Below are 26,138 nucleotides of genomic sequence, written 5' to 3' on the forward strand. Positions count from 1 at the left end.
TGGTTCATTGTCTCATTCAGGGTTTATTTAAATATTTTCTGCTGTGTTTTTACATCATGAAACTCGTGACTTTACATTCAAATATTTTCTTCATGTAAAATAAAGTAAAAATTAAAAATTGCCTCAAGTTTAAAATAACAAAAACATTTCCCACTTTATGTCCACTCTGATTGGTCAGTAATTGAGCATTTTTAAGCTTGTATGAGCTCTCTGCTATAAGCCCCACCCATCACACGGGCGTGGCTTTCACTCAAGTCCGTCCAGACTTTCAGCGTCACGGCGTTGCACAGAGCTGAGGGTTTTCAGGAGACGTCGATTCTGTAGTTTTGACAGCAGAAGAAGAAAATCCATTTTTTTTGTCACATGTATGAAACCAGAGCTTTCCTGCTGAGCTCTGCTTTTAAAAACCTTTAAATAACCAAAACCTGCAACTGAATGTTAGAAACACGAGGCTGAGCTGTGCTCTCTGTTTTAGTCTAATGATTCAAAACACGAGCAAAGACTCATCGGGTCAAACCGTCCTTCAACTCCCAGAATCAACGCTGACAGGATACACGGGGCAAGTGTTGACAATTTAAAAAAATAAAAACATAAACTTCACGTCCATGAAAACGAGGAGTTACTCTCCATATGAAGATCACACAGACGTCCGCCTTTTTTTCAGTAGAACCAAAAATGTAGTTTGGAGGCTTACTGCCACTTTATTAGGTACACCTAGAGCTGCTTTAATCCTTCACGACAGACATGACAAGGTTCTCATCCATGGTGACACGACATCATCACTCAGCTGCTGCATCTGTGATGACACCCTCCCGCTCCTCCACATCTCAAAGCTGCTCTGTTAAACTGAGATCTGTGACTGTGGAGCCGCCTGAGTGAACTCGCTTTGTGACATCAGAGGACGGGCGTGGCCCTGATCACAGCAGCAGCAGCAGGCTGAGGTCTGACGCAGGCAGGATGGATTAACTCTGACCATCTGACACTCACAGAGCAGGAAACGTTTCTCCATCCTCTGCTGTCCAGGTTTCTGTGTGAGCTGTAGCCTCAGCTTCCTGTTCTTAACACAGGACTGCTCTTCTGCTGCTGCTGCACATTCACAGATGCTCTTCTGCAGAGCCCGGCTGTAACGAGTGACTTCCCGTTTCTTTCCTATCAGCTTGAAGCAGTCTGTGTATCGTCCTCTGACCTCAGCGAGTCATTTCCTCCCTGAGAGCTGCTCACTGGATGTTTCCTCTATGAGCTCTGTGTGAAACACTCAGACCAACTTTGAGTCTCTTACTCCTCCTTTCTCAGTCTGAACTTCAGCAGCTCGTCTGCATGCTTAAATGCTTTGAGCTGCTGCTCTGTGATTGGCTGATTAGATATTTACAGGAAGATGCACCTAATAAAGTGGCAGTGAGTGCATACTGTAGGTTTGAGAGGTTTAGATTTTTTCTTTTGCTCATTTCTAGCATATTCTTTTCCTCAGTGTTTTGCTGGAACCAAACTGGCCGTCACGCTAAATATGACATTAAAAAAAACAGAATTCTTCTTCTGAGCTGAAATCACAACATCGGATTATTTCACTCCTCCTGGTCCTCTAAGCTGCCTTCATCCGTCCATTCATCCAACCAGTTCCTTCAGCTGTCAGCTGATTGGTCCACAGCGCTCTCAGGTGGTTGGGTAGAGCAGCAGACATGCGAACATGTTGTCCTCTGACTCCGCCCAGTCTCCTCCCCTCAGTTCCAGCCTCACCTCCTGCCCCTCCCTCAGCAGCAGGAGGCTGACCCCGGTAGCCGGCCCCTCCTTACTTACTTCCTGCCTCTGCAGAGGCACCCACGCTCCGCCCTTCTCCTCCTCCTCCCCCATGCTCCTTAGGACCACATGGGCGGGGCCTGGTCTCAGGTGCAAGGTGAGGACAAACAGGTAGATCCCATCCACTGGAACCGTGAAGGTACTGCCAGAGTAAAACTGACCCTGGGTCAAAGACGGCTCAAAAACAACAACGCCAGAGACGCTCTGAAGAGACCGAGCAACGAACAGCGGGGCGTGTTCTGATAGGCTGGCGGGGACAGGTTCACCTGGAGAGAAGAGGAGGGGACAATGGAAGAAGATGTAAAGAAAAAAACCAACAAACAAACAACTATTATCAATAAAACATTAAGACACTGTTGGGCAGCAGTGTGTTACCTGAAACCTCACCTGGTGACTCCCTCCTGCTGCGCCGCTTTCCTCCCCTCTCTGACTCCTCCCTCCGTCCTCCTTGCTTCTTCTTCTCTTTCTTCTTCAGCAGCTGCCACAGCTTATCCAGCTCCAGCGTGGCGTTGGATCTCGCCAGCACGTCGGCGTTGCTGAAGACGTTCTTGAACACCCCCAGGTGTTGCTCCAGCCCCTTTTTCAGCCAAGTCACCTCATTCATCACCGTGGCAGCCACACGTGAGGCGTTGGGGCAGGAGCACGTTTTCTCCTCCAGCTGGGATAGCCTGCGCTCCACCTCCTCCACCTTCCTCTCCAGGTTCCATAGGTCACCGCCATCCCCGGGATGGAAGAGCATCTGCTGCTCCCTAGCAGGAAGTCCGTTGCCGCCGCCCCTCCTTGGGTCACCGGGCAACCAGGAGGGAGGCTGGTCTGCAGATGGCACCTCCTCTCTGCCTCCTGAGAACAGACGAGTCAAAAATGAGTTGAAGCAAAAACAGGAAGCAGCTTCTTAAAAGTACATTTTATCTAACATCCAGCAGGGGGCAACCCTGACAGAATAGCTCATTCAAAATAAAAGCATCAGCTGCCTGCAGCTGTCCCTTCACAGTAAAGGCGTACCCGTCTGGCCCTGCTTCAGCATGATGATCGTATGCTCGTGTTCTCTCAGCTGCTCCTGCAGGTGCCTCAGGTCCTCCTTCAGAGCCTGGACGGAGATGAAGTCAGCCTCCTCCTCGTCCTCGTGGTCCTGCCTCTCCTTCTCCCTCAGGCTGATCATCTTCAAGAAGTCGATCACCTCGTCTCCCAGCAACATCTTCAGTACCCTGCTGTGTCGGCTGGCGTCTTGGAGGAGGATGTTGAAGGTGGTGTCCAGCACCTTTATCTTGGCGTCCTGCTGTCTGTCTGCGTGCTTCAGGCCAGAGACTGAGGCATTCAGGTGGGTCAGGCCGAGGTCCAGAGTCCTGATGCTGCTCTGCTCCTGCAGGAGGAGGATGGAGAGGAAACAGAAACACAGAAAGCAGCCTGTTTAGAAACGCTGTGTGGACCTGTCTCCGGATCGTTATCAGCTGAAAGTCGTGTCTGCTCTTATTTACAGTTTCATTGCTCGTACCCTGTGGAGGCCAAGTTGGAGCGCCTTTACCGCCGGCTCCCAGTCGCTGCTCGTACCCCAATGCCCTCCCCTGCTGTTGTCGTCCAGAGCTAATCTGTTCTCATTGGCCAGCTCGGTCACGTTGGCCAAGTCCCTCTGCAAGATAGCCACGGTCGCCTGCAGGCTCTCACAGTTGCATTCGATGCGCGAGTTGTTCTTGCAGGCGTTCGGGATCGTCCACAGGCAGTCCATGTCCTCCTCAACATCGTCCAGTCGTTTAACCTGCTGGCTCAGCTTCCCCGCCAGCTCGTTTACACGATTCAGCACCTTCACTTTGGCGTCCTCCACCTCCAGCCCCGTCTCCATGAACAGCACCTGGGTGCGCCGCGCCGTGTCGTTGATCTGCTTTTCCAGCTCCTTAACGTGCCGACTCAGCTGCTGGACGGCGCGCGATGTCACCGCCGCATCCTCCATCAGTGTGGTCACCTGCACGGGACACATTTCAGTTTCCTGTTTCAGTCCTGATTTTACTGTCAGAAAGCACACTCGTGCTGAACGTCAAGAACAAAGTCCTCATGTGTGCAGGCTCACCTTCACCGTGTTGTTGACCACCGTGTTGTCCAGCCGGTCGATGGCGTCCCACAGCTCTGAGGCGTCCGTGGGAGGCGGCAGCTGGTGTGGAGGGTTGGTGGGCGGATGGAGGTCGTCCTGATCCTGCTCATCCTCAGCCATCTGCCACTGGTCCAACTTCAGCTCTGTCAGCGTGGCGTTCATGGCCTGCAGGCTGACCTGAGATCAGCAACAGGAGTTATGAATAAATGTGTTTCATTGGCAACATATGAACAGACTGTACTTAAAAATGAGAGCTGCCCTGACTCTGGCTTCCTCTAACAGCCTGAGGGTCCCACCAACACCAGCTAATGTTAGATTATAATGACCTATGTCACCGATTGGACCAACCACACAATGACAGGGAGGAAACATCAGCAATGATCTCAGGGAGGCGACTGCAGCTGTGCATCAACCTCAGGAGAAAGATCACTCAGACACCTGACAGTCTTCTTTGAAGTCAGGCCGTGCAAAACCCAAGAGCTCATACTCAACTGGCCTCAACTAGCATGTGAAAAGCTTGGAAAGGTTGCAGGAGAAAGCCTCTTCTCTCTAAAAGAAACATGGCAGCAGAGCTTTGGTTAGCAAAGCTGCATCAGAATGAAGCGCGAGCGCTCTGAAACCTCATTTCCTAACAGTTCGTGGAAACATTTGTATCCTGCACAAAAAACATGCGATTCATGCAACATGCACACCAGCCTGTGCAATCTGCATAAGCCCGCCCCCATTTCCTCTATATAACACATTTTCCTCCAGGTGAAGCAAAGACAGCAGTGATGATGTCAAAGACAAGCTTGCATCTCTAAGGCAGGAAAACAACGAGCTTGTTCGTTGTGTCCAAGAGGAATCAAGAAAAGGCACAACCGTCCAGACTGCATCCATCACAGGAACGATGGTTCAAGATCAAAAACATAAAATAATGGAGGCACCGCATGTCATCTCCTCTGACACTGTGGCTCAGTCGAAAAAGAAAGTTTGGACAAAAGTAAGAAAGAAAAGAAGAGGAAAACAGCTGGAGATGACAAACTCCAGATTCTCCAGCATCCAGGGACAGTGCCAAAATATTAGGCCGTCAGTGATGACACCCAGGAATAACAGAAGTCATTTTCTTTAAAAGAGAAGCTGGGATGAGGAATACTGGAATATGTTTAAATCAAAAGTTTCATGGAGCCTTCTAACGTTTTAGAGAACTGTAAATAATGACCAAAAGGATGAATTATTGATCGTGGCCATTTTAAAGATGTTTAAATTCCCAGCCAGGCCTCAGTTTGTCATAATGTCATCATTTCTTTTCATTTTACATCCTCCTGATTCATTATAAAGGTTTATATCGACATCACCATGAATCCTGTAAAGTGTTGGCCTCCCTCGTGCACTGACCTGCAGCGTCTTCTGCTGGCGTTTCAGCTTCACGTCGATGTCGGCCTTGAAGCTGGTGAGGTTGTAGTGCAGCATTACATGCTGCGAGTGCAGCCTCTTCTCCATCTCATTCTGCTGCGCCTCCACCTGCCTCTTGACCTCCCCGATGTTCTGAATCACTTCATCTAATCTGGCGTCCAACCGCTCCTCCACCCCATCATCACGCTCCTCCTGAAGAGTCATCTGATGCCCCGCCCCCAGCTGGCTGCTCTTCAGCTGGGCCACATCATGGGCCAGGTCACCTACCCTCTGGCTCAGGTGTTCCAGTGAGTGGTTAAAGTGCTCCATGACCGGCTGCAGCTGGGACCACACCCGGTCCATCATGTAGGGGACAATAAGGGGAATAAGGGCACCGGGATATGGGAGAGGGGCGGCACTGAGGTCCTCTGGAAAAAATACAAATTATGTTTTCAATGTTTGGACATTTCAAAATTAAAGGAACCAAACGGTACAAAGGAAACTGCAGTTACACAGCTCAACGACTGTGTGGATTGTCCTGGAATAAGCTACTTGGTTATATTCGATCTGGAAGTAGATCTATGTAGGAAAAAATGCAAAACCCCCCAAATATTTTAAATAAAAGGTAGAAAGAATCTAAATGATCATACAATGAGAGCAGGTCCTAACGTCCTGCCATACCTTTGTAACACCTTTGAGGCCACCTGTAATTAATGCAGGTGATCCACAGAGATCATCTCTGCACTCAAACCTGAATATACATCTTTATGCAGAGGACACTCTCATATGTGCCACCAGCTCGTCTCTCAATCCGCTTGATTTCTGTTTCTCATGAAATATGAAGTTTTTCTAAACTGACAAAGGGAGCAGCCCAGCACGCTGTTTATCAATGAGACACTTAACTTAGCCAAAGCTCTCATTCTTACACTGAACCTGGAGTTAAATATTCTGCGTATTCTGATTTCACGGGAGAGTTTTAAACTTTGCATTTATTTATTTCTGCCTTTACTCAGACCTTTGTTGACACGTGAACACGCTGTCTTTGTGTTACCTGCTGTGACTGCAGCCATTCCCCAACAACAGCCTTGAGAATTTGCATATTAATGACCAAGAAGCTGAGCTCGTTGTTAGTCAGTGTGCTGATGTTTCTCCCAGTGAGAAACTACGTCCAGATGAACAGAATCAACTTGTTGGGACATTTTATTCTTGATGAGCTCATGGTCACATGTGAGGATAGGAACACAGACTGGCCTGCAAACATCCAGCATGGCAGCGCACTCCTTCCTGCTGATATCCATCAACGTGGCTTCACATCTGTCTGCAAACTGCTCCAGTGTGAGCTGAAGGTCATCATTTGATGATGCCAACAAAACCACATCATCTGCAAAAAGCAGAGCTCCTGAAACCTCTGAACAGAAAAGTCTCCACCTCATAGCTGTGCCTAGAAATTCATCCCACTAGAAGTCAAGAACAGAACTGCTGGAACATTAAACTGGAACCTGTGTATCTACTCTGAAACTGTATAAACTGTGTTGTGTGCTCAGGTCTGTTTTAATGTCACTGGTTTAATAAATGATGCAATGGTAAAAATGTCCAGTTTCTATCTTCACTGGTTTAAAAGCTGATTCAAAAACACGAGAACAGTCATGACCACATGAGGAGTTGTGGGCTGCAGCAGAAGTTTTGACCTGTTGGCGGCACTAGAAGAACGCAGGAACCTGACAGTAGGATATCAGCCGCTGGGAAACTCTGGACTTCTGAACCAGATTTCTGAAATAAAAATAGAACCCCGAGGGGCTATTCGCCCACTGCTGACAAAAACACACTCCCCCCTGTGAACCATGGCTCTCTGGGGAGCGAGACTGGATTGTTGTGCTCTAAAATGGAACCAGCTGAGGCTCCAGTCTGGGTTAAAAACACAGCAGAGCTCCAAAGGGAAGCAAACACACCTCAGACTGCTGCTGGGAGGATTCAGAGGATAGTCGCCGAGCTTTACAGCGCCTTGGGATGGTTTGATGAAAAGTGAACATGCAGACCTCAGGGCGCTGCCGGTCCTTCGGCTGGTCGGAGGCACCTCGGGGCCAAGAGGATCTGATTGTGTTGTTATTGTTATTCCTGGAGTCTGAAATAAATCCAACTGTGCTTACACTTCCTGCTCAGCGATCCCGAGAGGCTCTGAAGGACAGAACAGGCTGAGCCAAAGCCAGCCACAAACTGCTGCTGCAAGCATGAAAGCTGTGTTTCAGCAGACGCACGTCACATTACGATCACCTCCACTGGGTGGAAACACGTATTTGGCTTATTCCGAGTTCAAATCCAGGCTGCATCTTTGGAAAGTTAGAAAAGTGCTCTTAATCTGAACCTGTTGATAGTCACCAGGTTTCCAGTAAAGCACTTAACAGTGGGGCTCAGGTTAGCGCTACACATGCTACACAAAGTGAGTTTCACAGAGGAAAAGATGTTGGCCTTCAAACCAACGCTTCACTGGAAAAATGTCTTTAAAAAGGGCGAAATATGAATGTAACCCTGAACGAGTCCGAGTGGTGGATGCTAACAGATTAAAGGATTCGATTCCAGGGCCGGTTTTGTGTGGAAGACTTTTTCCAGTCTGAGTTATTTTTCTACAATGTTGGGAATTGGAACACTTTGAAAGCCCCCCAGAAACCTCATTTATTGGACAAACATTTAACCCTTTCATGCATGAATTATGACAACCTCAATCTGGATTCTTTTCTTAAGTATTTTTATTCATCTTTAGGCATGAAAATAGATTTCTTTACATGTCCACCAAGGTGAACAACACTGGCTGACCAGTGGGTGGCAGGGCATGGACACATCAGTGTCCAATGTAGTGGTTTATGTGCAAGTAAACCATCAACATGGACATAAATACAAGAAGACAGCCTTTGAATAGCTGTAGGCACCACTGTGTCTGAAAGGGTTAAATGCAACACTTTTGTTTTTGCTCCCATTTTTCACGAGCTGAGCTCAAAGATCTGAAACATTTTCTACAAACACAAAGACCCACGGCTCTCAGATATTGTTCACAAATCTGTCTAAATCTGTGTGAGTGAGCACTTCTCCTTTGCTGAGATAATCCCACCTCACAGGTGTGCCTCAGACTGCTCACACTAAAAGGCCACTCGGACATGTGCAGTTCGATCACACAGCACAACGCCACAGATGCCCCAACCTTTGAGGGATGTCTACCGGAGCAGCTGCCATGAAATGAACGTTCGTTTCTCTACCATGAGCCGTCTCCAAAGGTGTTTCAGAGAATTTGGCAGTACATCCAACCGGCCTCACAACCACAGACCACGTGTAACCAGCCCAGAACCTCCACTTCCAGCACGTTCACGTCCAGGATGGTCTGAGACCAGCCAACCGGACAGCTGCAGCAACAATCGGTTTGCACAAACTGTCAGAAACCGTCTCAGGGAAGCTCATCTGCATGCTCGTGTTCTCACCAAGGTCCCGACCCGACTGCAGTTCGTCGTCGTACAACGCGCACATTTCATGGCGTCTGGCACGTCCTGGTTTCACTGTTCAGGACGGATGGCAGACAGCGTATGGGCGGGCGGTTTGCTGATGTCAGCGTTGTGGACCGAGTGTGGTTCTGGTATGGGCAGGCGTCTGTTATGGACAACGAACACATTGCTGGCATTTTGAATCACAGAGATCGTGACACTGATGGTTGTGTCATTCAACCACAACCATTACTCATGTCGCAGCACGATAATGCACAGCCCATATTACAAGGATCTGTACACAATTCCTGGAAGCTGCAAACTTCCCAGTTCATGCATGGCCAGCAGACTCACCGGACACATCACCCATCAAGCATGTTTGGGGGGGGCTTACAGGTCTGGGTATGCTGGAAGCAAGGGTCCTCACATGTGAGGAATACAAGTGTGTGTGTGTGTGTGTGTGCTTGGCTTTGGAGATGCAGTCCAGACACAAAACCACCTGAAACACTCACTCTGATCATCATGACCCGTTTTCTTTAGCATATGGAGAGGTCAAAGGTCAGCTTACAGTGAGGTCACCTCAGGCTGCAGCTGCAGTCAGCAGAGAGGGAAAGAAATCACACGCTCCCGTGTCAGCTGCAGTGTTTCTATCTAATGATCGTCAGCGTGATTTACGGAGGCGAGCACAGGCGACTTCCTGTTTCGACAAAAGAGCGTGTGTTACACTGAAGCGCTTCATTTCTTCTTCTTAAGAAGGTGAGACGTCACTTTAAGTTTATTAAAAGGAAAGCTTAATATGGCATAAGAAATGAACCCAAAATTACACAAAATATTGTGGACTGAAATAAAACTTGTTGTTTATCACTGGATGGTTTTATAAACATAAACTAAGGAGTCGCTGTCTGTGCTTTCTACACCAGCACAGGAGGCTAAAGCTAACAGCTCCGTCACAGAGATGATTTTATAGATCAGCTGTTATTTTTCTCTGGACTGGAGGTTCTGAAACACTCATAAATGTTCCTCTCAGGATGATGTAGCTGGCTGGTCACTGAGGTCAAAGGTCAGAGAAAACAGAACTGTGGGAAACTGAGAGCTGGCCAATCCCAAACAAGCTGGAAGTGGGGGTGTGATGTCATAGGTGTGCTGGTCGGGTGACTCACACACACACACTGATGTATATGTAACGGAGGAACAAGCGGATTTCCTTCGGCGGAAGTGTGTGTGGGTGTTTATCAGCAATGGAAGATGTGCTCACGTCTTTATTTAAATAAAAGAATCAGGAACGCCAAAATAAAAGCCCTGACTTCATCATGCAGGCAGGTTGCAGTTCCTCCAATGTCCACCGGAGGCTCCAGCAGTGGAAGAGTCCCCATTAGTCAGAACAGTTTCCCCTCATAAGTTTTTAAGTGTCACCTGTTTAAATTATATTAAGGTTCAAAGTTTGGAGGGGCGTGGCCTCCTTGACTGACAGGTGGATGGTGACACTGCTAGTCGTCTGCTCGGCTTCACCTCAGCTAATTAGAGTCCCTGAACTGGACCTCTGGGTCGTGATTGGCTGTTGGAACCTTCTCAGTACAGACAGAAACTCACCTGGCGTTCGGTGTTCCTGCTGTGGGTGATCTGGATCAAGGTGGTGGGGGTGTCGGTCGTGGTTGTGAGTGTTCGTCGCCTGGTATGATGTATGATGGCGTTTGTGGGCGTGTCCTGGCCCCGGGGTGGGATGTGTGTCGTTGTCCTGGCTGCTTGGGTAGCTGGCATCATACAGCGTGCTGTCGGGCACTTGGTGGTCGTTCTGTTCGTGGTTCAGGTCTCCGCCCCGCTGCTGGGGCCGAGTATGAACAACTGAAACGTAAAAACAACAATCAGTGCGAGAAGCTGCAGAAAACGTTAAAAACTCAGACTGACGAATGTCTGAGATAATCGAGGTTAACCTAAAACACGCCCAGGAAAAGCAAACCTGGTGTGTATTCTTCTTTGGGAATACCGAACTGAAGGCAGACAGTGACGATACGAGCCTCACTGACCTGAACTAACACAGAGATGAACAGGAAGTCTTGCAGACCGGCTGTGAGAGAGACGGAGAGGCTGATGGGAAACAGGCTGATGTATTTGGGGATTTCTCCGCTGAGCTTCCGTCGTTTTTGTTTGAGCTCATTGTTGGAATCGCAGCGACAGCAGGAGCGCTGATCTCTGAGTCGGTGACCTGCAGGCCGGGTCGAAGGCATAAAATACATCAAAGCAGCTTCTGCGGCTGCAAAGGAAGACAGCGAGGAACACTGTCATCGTTTTCTCCTCTGAGGCTGCAGCACGTCTGAGGTCTTTGAGTTTAGTCCCATCTAAAAGTTTTGTTCATGAACATCTGACAACTCAGAAGAGTTAAAAACTTTTAATTCAGCAGGAACATCAGTTTGGCTGGATCAGATTCAGAGGAAGCCGGGGTGGATGGAAAGATGAAATATGTGACCAGTAAAACCTTTTTGGTAATTTTACGTTGCTAGGCTTATTTTGTGGGTCTGCAGGTGAATCTCTTTGTAATGGTTTGTCATTTTATTCTCCTTTCACATCCTGCTGTAGTCATTTTGCATCCCTTTGTGGCTGTTTGTCTGAAACCACAACAGTTTGTAGATCAGCCTTCCTGTGTGCTCTCTTTGCATCCATCTGGAGCGATTCGGTATCCCACAGTGGTAGTTTTTATTTCACTTCATTATGTTGTGTCTCGTTATCATCGTTATTCCTCTGTAGACTGTTCCTGGTCTTGCATTTCTTTCAGGTGCTTCCTTCAGGGAGCGCCACAGCAGGTCTGCCTCCAGCCCACCCCCAGGATCCCCCCCAGCATCCCTCTGTAATCATTTCACATCCCCTTGATGTAGTTGAGGATCTGTGCCTCTTTTGTATGATTTTAAAATAATTTTCCATTCTTTTGTGCCCATTTTGCATCCCTCTGGTTGCATATGTTTGGTTCTATACGATTTCTTTTTCATCCGTCTGACTGCTGTCATCCTGAATGAACTCGATTCAGTTCGGAGAGTTTCTCCTTCAATTTCTTGAACTCTCTGCCTGCATCACCTCATTCATGCATCTAACCAGGAAGGTCTGAAACTTTAGATTTATCTTCCTCAGCGATACTTTACCTCAGGTTGGCTGCAAACATTATCCTACTGGGAGCACTCATGTGTCTGCTTCCATATGATCTGCAGTGGACTAAAGAAACTAAAGAATAAGTACAGTAAGCGAATGTGAGTCGCTGTATTTGCGTCTTTGGACGGTTGAATAATTATTTTGGTCACTTTTAAGAAAAAACCCCAAAGATTTGTTTGTTTTAGCTTCTTAAGTGTGAACATTTGATACTTCTCTTTTCTCTGAATTTAATATTTTAGATATTTTTGGAGCTGAAGAAACTGATAACTGATGATTTAACCGATAGCTGCTGCTCTAAAACAAAACTGTAATCTCGTCTCATTTATCATTTTTAAGACCACTGAGAGGTGATTCAGGGATTCATGGCTCAATTTGTTGTTTTAAAGTCTTGATCTCTTCTCTCTTTAAAAAGCTGGACACACGTGCATTAGCTTCCACTGCAGAGGCTACTACCGCACAAAGAATTTCATGTGATGCAGTGCTTGCAAGTGTTATGAGTGGATGACTCACACTTGTTGTATTTGAAGGTGTTCCTGTTATTGTGTCCCATCGTGTTAGTGATTTAATTTCATCGACCCCAGCTCGCAGGAAGTGGGTTCAATCGTAGGCGCGGTGGGAGCGGACTGTACCGTGTGGAGGTGTGTGAGGAACGGCCTTTTTGTTTGTCTTTCTTTGTTAAATCGAGCCCGTAAAGGCCAAAGGTCTATTTCAGTCCCGTGTTTTTCCAACAACATCGACTGTTTTGATTCTCAGGCTTCTCAGTGCCGCACACGCTATAAATACTTCATGTACTCTGCATGTATCCTGCAGTAATGAAATTTCACAGTGCGGCACCGAAGCTGAGAAAACTGTTGTTGTTACTTCCTGTTGAATCAAAAGCAGAACAAAGAGAATCAACCTGCTGCAGTTAGAAAACCGAAAAACAGCAGAACAACCAAAAACTTGCTCTCCTCGGTTCATTGACGTTCGTTTGAGTTTCTGCTGTTGCGCGCTCTTAAACTCCCTTTAACGTCTCTTTGTACTTATTTTGCATCCCTCTAGTCATTCAGTGTCCATTAGATGTTGTTGTTCATTCTTTTGTGGTAATTTCACATTCAGCCCTTTGATTATTTTGTTCGTCTTTAAAAATATCTATCATCATGGTAAATGGCCTGCATTTGTATAGCGCTTTTCTAGTCCTTAAGGACCCCAAAGCGCTTCACACTACATTCAGTCATTCACCCATTCACACACACATTCACACACTGGTGATGGCAGCTACATTGTAGCCACAGCTGCCCTGGGGCGCACTGACAGAGGCGAGGCTGCCGGACAAAGGCGCCACCGGGCCCTCTGACCACCACCAGTAGGCAAACATCATGCATTTCTCTGCGGTAAATTTGCCCTTTTATACACTCATGTTGTTATCCCTTTGTAGTCATTGCTTTTGCTTTGGTTGTTTAAAGTCATTAAGTTGTTCTGCATCATTCAGTACTTATTTTGCATCCTTTTGTGGGGTTTTGTTTAATTTTGGTCATTTTTGCACACCCTTGTAGTCAAATTTTTACTTTTCGTGCATGCTTGTGGTCTTATTCCATCAGTTCATGGTCACTCTACATGTCTTAGTACTTATTTTGCATCCCACTGTAGTCATTTAGGGTGTATTTGATATTCTTTGGCATCTGTTTGTGATGGTCTTAGGTCACTGCAGCCAATGTCGTGTGAAATGTGTCCTGCATCAGGATCACCTCTGCCCACCTGTCCTGCACAATGCTCGGTCTTTTTGCACAACCAACTGTCATTGTTGCACTTTTCTACTGTCTGGTGTTGCACTGTTTTTGTTCTCCTTCACTGTGCACATGGTTGCAATGATGATAAAGCCACTTGACTTGACTTGCACTCTTCTCCTCTCCATCAGCTCACTCCAACTTGAATCTTCTCATCAGGCCAGTGTGACCTTTGACCTCTGAACAGTGTGTCTGTGGTTCCCAGATGACTCACTCTTTGTTTATATGTTGCGAATGTGGGAGTAGGGGGTGGGGTGGGAGGTGACCTTGGTACTGGCGCACCCACGCCCTCTTCTCCAGGGGAGAGGAGGGAACTTGACCTTTTGTCAATGTGAGTGCGGTGGTTAAGCGCGGTGCTTCCTCACTTTGTTAGAACAGTAATGAGTCAGAGCGCGGCGTTAACGCAGAGAGTGAAGGTGAAACTCAAGAGCCAACCAATTTATTCTGAGCAAACACGAAGTCGAAAACCACCGCAAACAGAGACCAGCAGGTCAGCCAGAGATCGCCGTAACCAGTTTTCCCCGGTGTGACCGCAGCAGCACCTCCTGCAGCTGGAGGCGGCTCCTCTAGCTGCGTTTTCTCAGCTTATTCTTCCTCCAGGTTTCTGAGGTCATCCTCACTGCAGACCCCTCCTCCACCCTTTAATGACCAGATCTTTTCACTTGTTGTTCTTAATGAGTACATATCATTATTATTCCCTCTACCTGATCTTTTCTTTACACTTATTCATATTTATTCATTTTACTTTGCTTTTAATAATATGTTTATATTTCTGTGTATCTTTGTGTGATTTTCAATGATTTATGACTGGAGACTCATTTGGGTCATTTCCTGTTGTTTTTAAATCTGTCATGTGACTGACGTAGCTTTGCATGATTCACAGTCCAGAGTAATCCTTCTTTCTCAGGTCCATGCATCATCAGTGCATCCTGTGTTTGAAACAAGCTGTTTAGCTCTTCTCTCTTTTTCTGATTGGTCATTTTTAGGAAGCCTGCTGAGGGGCAGTACTTGTAAGCTTTAAAAAGAGTTACTACAAACAGATCTGATAGAAAGCTGAGTTCTGGGTCTCGACTGTAAGTGGAAAAGTCTCAAATCGATCACCCTGAGGTGGAGTCTGATTGTTGACTCCATCGATGACCACTTCCTGTTCGTTATGACCAACGCACTGATTGGCTCGCTGTGGTTCTACAGTCTGAGACGTGAGTTACCTGAAGAGTCAAAAATGTTTCATTTCCAAGAGCGTACCTGGAGCCTTGACCTCTGATGTGCCTGCTTCAGATCGTCCAATCAGAGTCGAGCTTTCAGAATCCTGCCGAGGGCCTGAGACTGTTGGAGAAGAAACAAGCTGTAAAACTGCAGTTTAAACTAACAAAGACAGAGAGTCAGCTCAGAGACAGTCAATACAAATGATTGTATCCTGGAGGCAGCGGTCCGAGCTGAGACGCCCGCTCCTCCTCCTCTTCCCATAAACTCAGATTAAATCAGAGCTGACGTCCGAGCACAACGAGGGCTCAGAGCAGCAATAATAACAATAATAATAATAAACTGAGGCAGAGAATGAACGACTTTAATGTTTCTCTTCATGACCTCCTGATTTGAGACTCAGTGATGGATTCATGAACTCGTGGCTTTGACTTTGTGCCTCAAATGCTGGAAACAGAAAAACGCAGGCAGCAGCCGTCTCTGTTTTAGCCGGCTACGATCATGCAATAATGTGGCCTGTTTGTGGGGGAGCTGGGAGCTTTGAGAGACGACCGCTGATAAACTTTGAGCGTCACACAAACAGAAGCGAAGAGCAGAGGACGTCCTCCCGCAGATAAACACGGCTGTTCCCACCCGCCGAGAAAATCTGGAACACATTAAGTTCCCGAGCGATACTAAAGCCCGCCTGTTCTTGGAAAAGTAAAAATAGACTCCAGCGGGGGGAAACCAGAACCAGGCGTCCATTCAGAGCAACTCTTAATATGCTCCATCCTCATCTCCTCTATTAAAACGAGTAGTTTATGAATAACCGCGGCTGCTTTCAGGCTCACTGTGGCCGTCGGGATCAAACTCACTAAACATAAATATTAATAAATATGTTTACATCATAAATACAAAAGGATTTCTACCATTGAAAGGACAATAATATAAATAAAACACATTTTCATACGTTATTCCCTGAATATGTTATTCATGTGTGAATGTGTGCGTGAATGGGTGGATGACTGGATATGTAAAGCGCTTTGGGGTCCTTAGGGACTAGTAAAGCGCTATATAAATACAGGCCATTTACCATTTACAGGCCATTTATTCAGGCTGTTTCTGTTCACTTGTTTCTGACTTTGGAACCACATTAAAGTGCAGTGGATAAATGTAATCAGGCTGCTTTTAACCCAAACAAACCAGAGCAGATTTTAGCCAGCGAGTGCAGACCCGGCGCCACCTAAAGGCCAAAACAGGAAGGGCACCAAACATGACAGGAACGCTTAAGGTGGACTTTTAATGGATAACTCTCTGATGTCAGTCTGAGCGTTTGTGCTACAACCTGCGCAACACTGAAGTCTGCTTCACAAAAACATCCTTAACGCGGACTCGAGTGACGGTGATGCTGCTGACTCACCTGTGTCCTCGCAGTTGTGTCCTCCGTGTCCCGGACAGCAGCGCCACAGCAGAGCGGTTACGATCTTCTGCTGCTGCCTGTAAATCGGCCGTGTGGACAGCTTGTACCTGCACACAAACACACACACAAACACACCGTGGTTACCGCTGCTCGGCCTCTATAGAAGCCATCACCTTCAGCAAAGACGTCACGTCTGTGGGCGGGTTGACTCCCAAAGTTTAAGGTTTATTCTGACTCTGAACTTTCAGATTCAGGATTTTGACACAGGAAAACATGAGAAATATGAAACATCAAGCTGGACCCAGGTCAGTGAAGGGATAAAACATGCTTTCTACTGTCTACTAAAGTTACACTGAAAACACACATCAAAATAGTTTGAAGATGATGATTAGTGACAGGAGGCTTTTAGATCTGATGCCACTGTCACCAAGCACTTTGGTGACAGAAGGAAGACAGGATACAGACATGCTGTGAAAGAGAGACAGAGACTAATAACGAGACAGAATAAATGCATGAACGAGTTTTTCAGCGTCACTCTGAGACAGGATATTTCTAACTTTAGAGATGTTGCACAAATGGAAGAAAGCAGTCTTACATATTTGTTTAATATGTGCATTGAAGGACATGTCCTGGTCAAAAATGACTCCAAGGTTCCTCACAGCGTTACTGGAGGCCAAGGTAATGCCATCCAGAGTAAGAATCTGCTTAGATACCATATTTCTAAGCTTTTCAGGGCCGAGTAAAATAACCTCAGTTTGATCTGAATTAAGAAACAGAAAGTTAGCGGCCATCCAGGTCTTTATGTCTTTAAGACATTCCTGCAGTTTAACTAATTGGTGTGTGTTATCTGGCTTCATGGACAGATAGAGCTGGGTGTCATCAGCATAGCAGTGTAAATGTATGCTATGTCTTCTAATGATACTGCCTAAGGGAAGCATGTATAATGTAAACAGAATTGGTCCTAGCACTGAACCCTGTGGAACTCCATAATTAACCTCAGTGTGTGAAGAGGACTCTCCATTTACATGCACAAACTGGAGTCTGTTAGATAGATATATATCATATCTACATATTAAACAGATTTGGAAGTTCCTGAGCAAAGATCAACGCATTTTACACTCACGGTGTTATAGAAACCTCACGATCCCCAATGAGAAAAACTAAAATGATCAACGAATGAGTCACAGTCTTCTTCAGCTGAAGCCACGAACCAAAGACACTCACATGGTCAGGTGACAGTCGGGCGTCCCGCTCGGACATGGACTCTGGGACTTGATGGTGTACTTCTCTGTTCCACACATAACTGCCATCGTTTGCACATGGTTATGCACGAACGGACACCAGTTCCTACACACACACACACACACACACACACACACACACACACACACACACACACACACACACACAGAGTCAGGATGTAGTGTGATATGTCCACAGTTTTCCTGCTAAGAAAAAATGTTAGTGCTCCTTTAAGAACAAGAAGAAAGATCACATATTTGTGTGTAACTCGGTCTAACTGCCTCTGCTGTATGTGCACAGACGTGTAGTCGGCTCCTCTTAAAGGCCGGTTGTGAGCCAGGAAAACCCCAGATGTCCACAGCGTTACAGGAAGATGGAAACACACACACAGTTTGTTGTTCTGTATTCCTGTTTGGGGTCAGAGGTCAAAGACTGTGCCCTCTTCTCAGTGGCCACCAACACTCAGCTTCAAGGAAAAGCCCTCTTCCACTCTCTGAAGAGTAATCAACCATGAAAACCACAGAATAAGAATAAAAACGTGAGCCGAGTCCAAAAATGCAGATTTAGTTTATGTTTTTGTTGTGAGACAACGGCGAATGAAATAGTAACACCAGAATAACTAAAAACTATGTTTTTAGTCATTATGTTAATTTGGCATCCCTTTATGAATATTTTTGCTCCAAGACATTTTCCAAGACATTTTTCATGGTTTTTAATTTAGCATCATTTTTTAAATGCTTCTTGTTCCTTTGCAGTTTCCTCGTTTTATCCTGATACCTCTGTAATTATTTTGCATCCCTTTTCTAAATGTCCTCTCTCTTTTCGGTTGTTCTGACGTGGTTTTCATCTCTTTGGGATCTGATCACTAAAGTTTTGATTCTTTTTTTGTTTTTGTGAAAAGACACAAGGCTCGTCTTTGGGTTTGTTTTAATCCCTGATCCCACCTGATGAAGACCCTGGAGCGGCTGGTCCTGGCTCAGCTTCGGCGCCTGGTGAGCTCATCACTGGACCCACTTTAGTTTGCCTACCATTGGCATTGGAGCGGATGATGCCGTCATTCACCTCCTACATCGTTCCCTCTCTCACCTGGAGACCGCTGGAAGCACTGTGAGAATCATGTTCTTTGATTTCTCCAGTGCCTTCAACACTATTCTTCCCTCGGTCCTGAAGGACAAGCTGGAGAACTCTGGAGTGGACCATCATAGAGATGGACCGATCCGATATTACGTATCGGTATCGGTCCGATACTGACCTAAATTACTGGATCGGATATCGGAGAAAAATAAAAAATGTAATCCGATCCATTAAATATCACGAAAGCACCTCGCAAAACTTGCAACACGCCGTAACTCGCCTCAGAACGTTAGCACGTCGGAGCAGTATGCATCACGTGATAGAGCGGCTGTGGCATGCGGGACCTGTCGGTGGTCTGGATAGCATGTGGAGCTTCGCTAGCAACCCGGCATTTCATCTCCGACAAAGTTATCCCGAGAGAAGTAAAGCAAGTGTGTAAGTCCATCTCTGAATGTTTGTAAAGCATTCCTGCGTTAAGCTTAACAAGCGACTGCCTCTCCTGCTGCTACTTCAATCATGAAACTGCTTAACGATCAGCTGATCGGCTTTTCTGTCGCGAGTCCGTCTCTCTTGTTTGTTTTTGGCCCACTTTGCACCAGAAAGAGGAAACCAGTGGCTGAACAACAGCAGCACGTTTAAGCTTGATCAGCTGTTGTTAGAATTTATTTATTATTACTTTCTACACCAGGATCTTTTTCTACGTAGCTGACGCTGGTAACTGTGCAGGGGCGGATCTAGCAAAGTTTAGCCAGGGGGGCCGATAGGGCATTAACAGGGAAAAGGGGGCACAAAGACATACTTTTCTTTCTTATTCTCATTTAAAATGTCGAGCTTTTAATAAATAATTATCTGACACCCAAAGTTTTAATTTGATGTAAAATGAATAGAAGTCAATTACTGTATATAGTGACTATTAAGTCTAATATATATACCCTAGTAAGCTATAGTACTTTTTCCTTTGGGAAGGTACCATCTGTGCAGTCTGCAATTTTGTTGAAGAAAGATGTTGAATCTATTTAATATTTCTTGAAAAATAATTGATTTCTGTGCATTTTTTTTCACACTGCATCAAATTAAGGTTGATTACGTCGATTAAGCATCATGAGGTGGAGCGTGAGGGGTGGTTCCCTATTTTTTATTTATTTATTTTTGTTGTTGCTGGGAGTTGGAACCCTATTAGTTAGGTTGCTTAATATTTCTGCTAAGTACTCTTTAAAATACCAGAATAGGGAGGATGGTGTAGGTTTAAGTTTATTAGATTGATCAGTATTGCTGAACTATGAAATATTTTTTTTTTTGCATACAGGTATAACAGAATAGCTTTAGTGTAGTTGTTGTTTTAAACTTGAGTATGAACTTATACAAAATGCAGCAAGATATTTAAAAAACAGTTTTGTTGATTAAAAAACACTATATCGGATTCATATCGGTATCGGCAGATATCCAAATTTATGATATCGGAATCGGACATAAAAAAGTGGTATCGTGCCATCTCTAGACCATCACCTCACTACATGGATTTTGGACTACCTCACCGACCGACCACAGTATGTGAGGACTCAGGGCTGTGTGTCGGACAGGGTCGTCTGCAGTACGGGGGCCCCACAGGGAACGGTTCTGGCTCCGTTCCTCTTCACCATCTACACTGCAGACGTCTCCCACAACTCCACCCAGTGCTTCCTGCAGAAGTTCTCTGATGACTCTGCAATAGTCACCTCATCACTGATGGAGACGACAAGGAGTACAGAGGACTGACTCAAGGCTTTGTGGACTGGTGCCAGCTGAACTACCTCCAGATCAACGCCAGTAAAACCAAGGAGCTGGTGGTAGACTTCCGCAGGCACAAGCATTCTCCACTGCAACCACTGAACATCCAAGGTATGAACATCGAGGCTGTGGACAGCTACAGGTACGTTGGTGTTCATCTGAACAACAGACTGGACTGGACTCATAACTCAAGACGCCCTCTACAGGAAAGGGCAGAGCAGGCTGTACCTGCTGCGGAGACTCAGGTCGTTTGGAGTGAAGGGCCCACTCCTGAAGACCTTCTATGACTCTGTGGTGGCCTCAGCCTTCCTTTACTCTGTGGTCTGCTGGGGCGGCAGCATCTCTGCCGGGGACAGGAAGAGACTGAACAGGCTGATCCGCAGGGCCAGCTCTGTTCTGCCCTCTGGACCCAGTGGAGGTGGTGAGTGACAGGAGAACGGCGGCTAAGCTGTCATCCCTGATGGACAACATCTCCCACCCCATGCAGCAGACTGTGACAGCACTGAGCAGCTCCTTCAGTGGCTGCGGCACCCACGGTGTGGGACGGAGAGATTTCACAGGTCTTTCCTTCCCACTGCTGTCAGACTCCACAACATGGTCTCTGTAGATGACCACACATGTGCAGACAGACACACACAAACAAACTGTCTCCCTGATCTGCAATATTACCAAGTGCAGTCTAAGGAGCTTGGAAAGAAAAGTGTCTGGACTTCTTTAAGTTGCTTGAAGACGTTTCACCTCTCATCCGAGAAGCTTCTTCAGTTCTAAGGTCAAATGGTGGAGAGTCCCAGATTTAAACCCTGTGGGAGTTTCCCCCCTCAAGAGGGACAAAGGACCCCCTAATGCTCCTCTACCTAATCACATGAGCCAAGGTGTGAAACTGGGTGTGGGTCCCAATCAACCAGAGTTTCGGGTGAGTTCATTGTGAAACCTGGCCCCACCCTATCATGTGATTTCCTGAGGTCAGACGGCCCAGGATGTGACTGAGAAAAGATCTCAAAACGAGATTATAGATTACAGACGGTGTCGTAAACCACCGGTCGCTCACAGTGGACATAGATGCTTCTTTTACTCCTCTTTCAAACCGTCTGTCCTCTCTGTCCAAAATGTGAACATTGGCATCCTAAAGGACAAAGGTCAATCTTTCGAGGATGCCAATGTTCACATTTTGGACAGAGAGGACAGACGGTTTGAAAGAGGAGTAAAAGAAGCCATCTATGTCCAGTTTAAGTCTAGTTTAAAAGAAAAACGTAATCCTGCTGAGGCTTTCAGTCACGAGTACAGGATGTGTAGAAAGGAGCAGTCACAGCATGAAGCCCGAGAACGGCGTCAGTTTGTGTGACTGCAGAGAGAGAGCGTCCACAGTTTACTGGTCGACTGAACGCTGAAGCAAACAGCTGCTCTGTGTGTGTGTCTGTTTATCTCGGGACTTCCTGTCTGTTGACTCTGGCGAACGGTGGCACCAACAGCTCTCAGAGTTCGTATTTTCACGTTTCACGACCTCGTCTGTGCTCCTGGACGCGAGTCTTAGACAAACACGACTCCCAGTTTTGATGCACGAGGCCTCTGAAGCCTCCACAGTTGCATCCCGGGAGGGGGGGGTGCATCTTGTAGTGATTTTCCATCATTTTCTCGTAACTTTTACTCGTTTGCGGTTGCCCCCCCCCCTCCGCCTGTCAGCCATTGTGCATCCATTCGTAAATGTTCTGATCCTTCCCGTGGCTGTTTCCCTTTAAAGGGCATTTCTTCACTCCTTCATCTTTTAAAGTTCCAGCCTTGTGGTCATTGTGCATCCTCTTTTTAAATGTTTGACATCTCCTTGTGGCTTTTGTGTGTTTCACATTCATGCTGTTCTCCTTTGTGGATCATTTAAATCGATGTCCTCGGGGTCTTCGGGGTTTCTCGTTGCACCTTAAAGAATGTTGAGATAAGGTTTAATTTGATTGGCTAACCTGGTCCATTTTATTTCAGGAGCATGTGGCAATCCTCCCCTCTGTAGCTGAACTTTTACTCAACAATCTGTCCTCACAGTGTGAGTAATTCAATACAGGAAGTCTCCCCTCATCCTGCTGCTGAGCCTGAACAACGAAACACACACTTTCAAACAAATAAAGCAGAAACACACACACACCTCGCAGATCGACTCCAGGCTAAACTGAAACACAAATGCATGAGCAAGCTGGAGGAGCAGATTAGGAAGCTTGTGGACTACAATGAGACAACACAGCAACACAAAAGAGTTAACCACAAAGACACAAAAACATCCAAAAACAAAGTAACTGCAAAAAGAGCACAAATCTCTGTAATTGGGGGGAGTGTGGCTCCTCTGTGGGATGCTGGGGGCCCGTCTGTGCTTGCTGCACGCTGGGTCATCGTGTTATTTCCAGGAAACTAAGCTGTTAAACGTCTTTCGTGCACAGGTGAGTGTGAGACAGTGCAACAACATCAGAGAGCAACTCTTTAATCTCCACCTTCAGCTCCATTTGACCCGTCAGACTAAACTCGGGGCTCTGCACCACATCATGCAGGCTAATCTCGTCATTTATCCTGAGAAAACTCCTCAAATGTGCGAGCAGAGCGAGAACCTGCAGGTCTGAGAGTGAAGTGGAAACTCCTCCGACTCATTTCAACACTTTATCTTCACAAACATGAGCCGCTGCAACAAAGTGAAACTAAATGAGGGGATTTTGTTTTTGTTGGATTGCAGAGAAGCTGTTTAGATGGATGTTTGACTCATGCCAGGAATTACTTCAGTGATGAATGACTGTAATTTCCTATAGTTGAGAGCAGACGATATTTTCCTAGAACACATTTCGAAATTTGTGCTTGAACTTGTAGCAGGAGAGCGAAGGATGATGGGAATGAGTGTTCACAGAAGAAATGAGAGATAAAGAGATTTGAGCTCTTTTTACATCTTTTACTCTTCACGTTGTAGACCTTTGAACAACTTTTAGTAACCATCTTGCATCTGTTTATAGAGCTTTTGTGTTTCTTTGTGGTCATTTTGCATCCCTGTGCCCATTCAGCGTCCCTTGGCCTCTGAGTCTGTTCATTTTGGATAATTCTAGTAATTTCTTTAACACTTGTCGTGATCAGACATGATTGTTCCGTTGTGATCATTTAATGTCTGCCAACAATAACACTTGTTGCTCTTGTTACTATTTGGCATCCCTTTGGGATTTTGTGGAAATTATTTTTCTAATCTTTGTACCTATTGTGCACCAATTTAGCAATATTTGGTGTCCCTTTGATCACTTCGCATCCTTGTACCTGTTTAATGTACCTGCATATTAAAGTCATTTTTCTGTCCTTTTTGTGGACATTCTGAATCCCTGTGCCTGTATTTTGGGTCCATTTTCTCCTCCTTTGCACTCATTTTGTATACTATTGTGGTCACTTTGTATATTTATAGTCATTTTACATAATATTAGTGGCTTTTCTTCTGTCATTTTCCTCATAAATCTATTTAGCGTCCGCCTTTGAAGTCACTGTGTGTCGCCACTCTGGACATTTTTGAAATTAAATTTATTTTTCGGTCAACAACAACAACAACAACAGATTATAATTTTACATAAAAGTATTCAACCAAACAGTAACCGAAAAAGGAATAGGCTGAAGCCTTGTGGCTTATAATTATCCTGTCCTTTACCCCCATACGAATAATCAAATCCTTAGCCAAGAAAATAAATAGCATTGATAAATAAGTTACATAACAGTTTGAAAAGAAATCAATGATAAATCAAGAAATTAAATCAACACAAAATTATTCATCAAACCAAATTTCTATTACCTTGTATGATACAAATTTTTTAATTCTTCCTGAAAAATGACAAATAAAAACACATCTTCAGTTCATCATTAAGTCCATTCCATAATTTCACTCCCATAACTGACACACATCTATACTTAACATTGGTTCTCACTTTAGGCATTTCAAACACATAAGACCCCATTAAATCATATTTTGCATCTCTTAGTTGAAACATACTTAAAATACAAATTGGAACATTCTTTGTCATCACTCGATATATAATTTCTAAAGTTTTAGAATATATAATGTCCATGAATTTTAACATAGATGATCCTACAAAAGACTGGTTGGTGGACTCCCTATATCCAACTTTATTTATTATTCTAATAGCTCTTTTTTGCAATTTAAATATTGAATCCAAATAGGTTTTCTATGTGTTCCTATTTCCACACAATAGGTCATATAAGGCAAACAAAGGGAAGTATACAATAAATCAAGGCAGTTCTTATTCAAAGAATCTCTTGTTTTATAAAGAATAGAAACAGACTTGGATAATTTCCGTTTCACATGTTCGATGTGGGGCTTCCAACAAAGTTTATCATCAATAATTACTCCTAAAAATTTGTCTCATATACTCTTTCAATTTCAGCATTATTTAAATTCAATTTTACTTTAATATTACTTTTACTACCTCCAAATAACATAAATTTTGTTTTACTTTCACTCAATGATAGTTTATTTAATACAAACCATCTATTTAATTACATGAGTTCTGTTTCCACTGTTTTCCGTAATTTCTTTATGTCCTATCAGCAAACACCACATATTTTAAAGTATCACTGGCTGTACAAATATCATTTATATAAAGTAAAAATAACTTAGGTCCCAAAACAGATCCTTGCAGAACTCCGGAAGTTACTTTTCTAAGTTTAGATTTCATGTTATTAATACTCACATATTGGAACCTATTATTCAAGTAACTATTTAACCAAAATTGTGCAACACCTCTTTACCTTTCACACTTCTGTAAAAGTAACGAATGATCTATCGTATCGAAGGCTTTACGTAAATCAATGAACACCTATTCCGAACTGTTTTTCGTCCACAGCCGTTGCAATATTTTCAATAAATTCCATCACAGCCAGAGATGTTGAACGGTTTCTTCTGAAGCCATACTGATGATCATTCAATAAATCATATTTATCAATAAAGGAATCTAGTTTGTTTGCAAATAGTTTTTCAAGAATCTTCAAAAACTGAGGCAGTAAAGATACCAATCTGTTTATCACCAGTTTTATATAATGGGATCCCTTTGGTGATTCATCATTCATTCTGGTAATTTATTTCTCATCATTAGACCTGTGGTTAACTTTGGGCCATATTCCATCTCTTTGCACAAACTTTGTCGTTATTTTCTACTATTTCGTTTTCTATTAGCCTTTTCCCTCATTTTGCATCCCGTTTCATGTCTTGCGCATCTCTTTTTTAACAAATGCTCCCATTTCCAGTTACCTGGTGTCTCTTTGTGATCATGTTACACCTTCATAGTATTTTTTTTCCTGTCATTTGGTTTTTATTTTCCATCCTCTTGAGATTTTGTCTCTACTTGTGATCATTTTCCATCTTTCAAGTTATTTTGTGTCTCCATGCAGTTATTAATAATTATTGTTGCATTATTAATAACAGCATTTTGTAATAGTTTTACTTGTTCCTGGCTGTCATCTTATCAGCTTATTAAGCTGTTTGGGTTTTTTTGTCGGCAACAGATGTTACAGTGTGTTTTTGAACTTTTAAGAGGAGCACTGACATGTTCAGTGTGAGTCAGCCTGAAGAGATTTGAGCTTTTCCAACACAAACATCCAGTCAGTGGGTTTAATTTCACTCTGTCAGTCATTTTCTAAGGAGGAGGTGTCACTGTGTTTTAAACATCGTGGACCAAACATCCTCAAATCTGCTCGGCGTCACAGCTGTGGTCTGTCAAACCGCCGCGTTTAGCTGTGTGCGCATTTGTTTTGGTGAGCGTACAAGATCAAGATCTTAGCGTTTCCGAGGAAGAGTCATCCCGAGAGACACGGAGGAA

The 26,138-nt window shown here is 44.9% G+C and overlaps 1 protein-coding gene across 4 annotated transcripts in view; it reads right to left on the reverse strand.

The window, feature by feature from the left end:
* Positions 1–3: 3 nt before the first annotated feature.
* Positions 4–26,138, reverse strand: part of mmrn2a (multimerin 2a) — a 33,681-nt gene continuing 7,546 nt past the window's right edge. For 3 of the 4 annotated variants that reach the window (XM_026190593.1, XM_026190598.1, XM_026190594.1), the window contains 10 exons: positions 17,449–17,571; positions 16,225–16,331; positions 14,868–14,948; positions 10,309–10,560; positions 5,255–5,679; positions 3,857–4,054; positions 3,287–3,751; positions 2,797–3,154; positions 2,170–2,634; positions 4–2,060 (listed from right to left, as the gene is read on the reverse strand). In XM_026190593.1, coding sequence (XP_026046378.1) covers positions 1,651–2,060; positions 2,170–2,634; positions 2,797–3,154; positions 3,287–3,751; positions 3,857–4,054; positions 5,255–5,679; positions 10,309–10,560; positions 14,868–14,948; positions 16,225–16,331; positions 17,449–17,571 — 2,884 coding nt within the window. In that variant the 3' untranslated portion in view covers positions 4–1,650. The remainder of the gene's footprint in view (positions 2,061–2,169; positions 2,635–2,796; positions 3,155–3,286; positions 3,752–3,856; positions 4,055–5,254; positions 5,680–10,308; positions 10,561–14,867; positions 14,949–16,224; positions 16,332–17,448; positions 17,572–26,138) is intronic. The other variant, XM_026190597.1, reaches the window with a different exon arrangement.

The sequence above is a fragment of the Astatotilapia calliptera genome, chromosome 13 (assembly GCF_900246225.1).
Source record: "Astatotilapia calliptera chromosome 13, fAstCal1.2, whole genome shotgun sequence".
In the NCBI taxonomy this organism is placed as follows: Eukaryota; Metazoa; Chordata; class Actinopteri; order Cichliformes; family Cichlidae; genus Astatotilapia; species Astatotilapia calliptera.